This window comes from Nannospalax galili, unplaced genomic scaffold (assembly GCF_000622305.1).
Source record: "Nannospalax galili isolate Female #2095 unplaced genomic scaffold, S.galili_v1.0 scaffold892, whole genome shotgun sequence".
NCBI classification, from domain to species: domain Eukaryota; kingdom Metazoa; phylum Chordata; class Mammalia; order Rodentia; family Spalacidae; genus Nannospalax; species Nannospalax galili.
This window is the reverse complement of record NW_008333311.1, coordinates 2,711,461-2,713,853: the sequence shown is the minus strand read 5'-3', so window position 1 is coordinate 2,713,853 and position 2,393 is coordinate 2,711,461. Positions and strand designations below refer to the sequence as shown.

Sequence of the window (2,393 nt, the reverse complement as noted above, 5' to 3'; positions counted from 1 at the left end):
GCCCTAACAGTCACCCTATGGACCATATTGCTTGTATCACTTATTTGATATTTATTTTCTACCTGTGAATATGTTCTTCACCCAGCCACAGACAATAACTTTAGGAACAAAGGGTTATTCTTCTCTTTATGAACATATAAATACTGGTTCTTCATTCCACCCTAATACATGTGTTGAAGAGATGCCCATCACTATTCTAGTGAGGTACTAAGGGAAAAGAAGACAGGTTTCTTATCTCAAAGAATTCATTATAGTAGACCAACCAATAAAACGAAATTACAATATGTTGTGGTAAATGTAATAATAAGGATAGTGTGATCAAATATACCTTGGTAACACAGAAAATGTGCCTTCAGAGGAAACGTACTAGAGCTTGAAAGATACATTTTCCCCAGATGAAGTTAAAACATAAAATGAAGTATTCTCTGTGTTATAATGTATCTCATACATAAATAACAAGAGTTACGGTATTGAGTTTTGATTTTTATACTCAGGCAGTGAAGGTCTTAGTCCCCCCTGAAGTGGACATCCCTGTTAGTTATCTGAAATAGAGATTATTCTTCAAATGTCCTTCTCTTCATCATGAACAAATCATTACCAAACCATCTATAACTTTTAACCATCATAGCTTTTTCACTGAAAAAACTATGTATAGAAAGAATGTACACGATTTGATGTGCACCCATAGTACATGAATTATCATAGTTGAGTCACCTAGCAATCGTATGTGAGAATACAAAATCTCTCATCAAATTTAAGGTAAACAATACAGTAACTATAGTCAACATGCTCTGCATTGTAGCCCAAGAATATATTCATCCTATAACTGAAAGTTTGTTCCTCTTGACCAATATCTAATCTTTATGCCTGAGATACTAGGAATCGCTGCTTTTCTCTCTGCTTCCATGGTCAATATTTTAAGAGTCTACAGATAAGAGATCTGAGACCACTCACCCCACATTGTCTGGATAATTTTATTCAGCACATTGTGCTCATTCATTCATGTTTTCACAAATGATAGAATGTGAGTTATTTTTCCCTGAATTTGTTCATTTCTCTTCATCTGCACTGACTCAATCCTAGACCACACCAAAACTATTTCATTGCTCTAACCAGTGATCCTTGATCAACTGTTGCTCTTCTTAAATATATTCTTCACAGTGCAGTTAAAATGGTAATTTAAAATAATATCACAGCTTTTTCATCTTAAATAACTCAGACCAAAATCCACTAGATGGGGCCTGTGCAGTGTCAGAACTCAACCAAGGAGACTGCCTGTCCTAGTTTGCTTTTCTGTTTCTATGATAAAACAATGACCAAAAGCAATTTGGGGGAGGAAAGGATTTATTTTAGCTTACAGATTATATATAGTCCATCATCAAGGGATGACAAGCCCAGATTCACAGGGGCACCCGCCATACCAGGTGATATACCCACTTGTGTAGGGCCTTCAGGGACTGTGGGTTTTTAAATTGTGGAAGAAGAGAACCGCCTAGGTACCTCATCAGTTATCATTCTGTGGGAAAGCTCCACAGGGCTGCCAGCGCAGGCGCTGTAGCTCTAGTGGAGCATTTCCCCACTTCGTCAGAATATCACGTGGATCTAACGGACAAGAAAGACAGGACTGCCCTGCATTACGCCTCTACCCACAACCATCCCGGTGTGGTGTGTCTCCTCGTAGTGAAGAAACACTGCAAAATAAATGCCTGGGATGACGAGTTGAGCACACCCCTGATTAAGGCTGTGCAGCGGGAAAATGAGGGCTGTGTGTCTATTTTATTAAAGAATGGAGCTGATCCACATGCTGTGGCTATATATGGTAATAATGCGCTACACTATGCTGTAGTTAGTGGGAACATTTCTATTGCTGAACAATTGCTCAACTTCAGCGCAGATATAGAAGGCCGAACGAAGCATGGATTCACACCATTTATGCTGTCTCTACGTCAAAAGCAAGAGAAGATGGCCGAATTTTTAAAACTCAAGGGTGCGGATGTCCATGTGGTGGTTCAGTGCAGAAGGGAGGCAACGGGTTCAATACCAATCCATAATTCTGTGAAGATTGGCACAGTAGATGACAGTCCATCAGCCAATGTTTCACCTCGTGAAATGAAACCTGAAAAACAGTGAAAATCAGTATGGAAAAAGTCTGCACAGATCAGTGCAGAAGAGAGTGGCACCCGAAAAAAGAACACTTTACCCAGTGAAGTCAAACCTGAGAAACCGGTAAAACCTCCATGGAGGAAGCTTAAAGGGGCCAGTACAAAATTGAATATCAGGATGACCCAGCACCCTTCATCAAGTGACTCAAACCCCCGCAATGACTTTACTTCTGCTGCCAAAGACCCTGTCCAGAGCAGCATGCAACCCAGTGCCATCGTGACTGAGTGTCC

General features: G+C 40.2%; 1 protein-coding gene across 1 annotated transcript; it reads left to right on the top strand.

The window, feature by feature from the left end:
* Positions 1 to 1,437: 1,437 nt before the first annotated feature.
* On the top strand, positions 1,438 to 2,150 carry LOC103729886 (putative ankyrin repeat domain-containing protein 19; the record flags this gene model as incomplete). The annotated part of the gene is made up of 1 exon (XM_008827962.3): positions 1,438 to 2,150. A coding segment is annotated over one exon (693 nt), but the record flags the coding sequence as incomplete, so codon positions are not given.
* Positions 2,151 to 2,393: the final 243 nt, after the last annotated feature.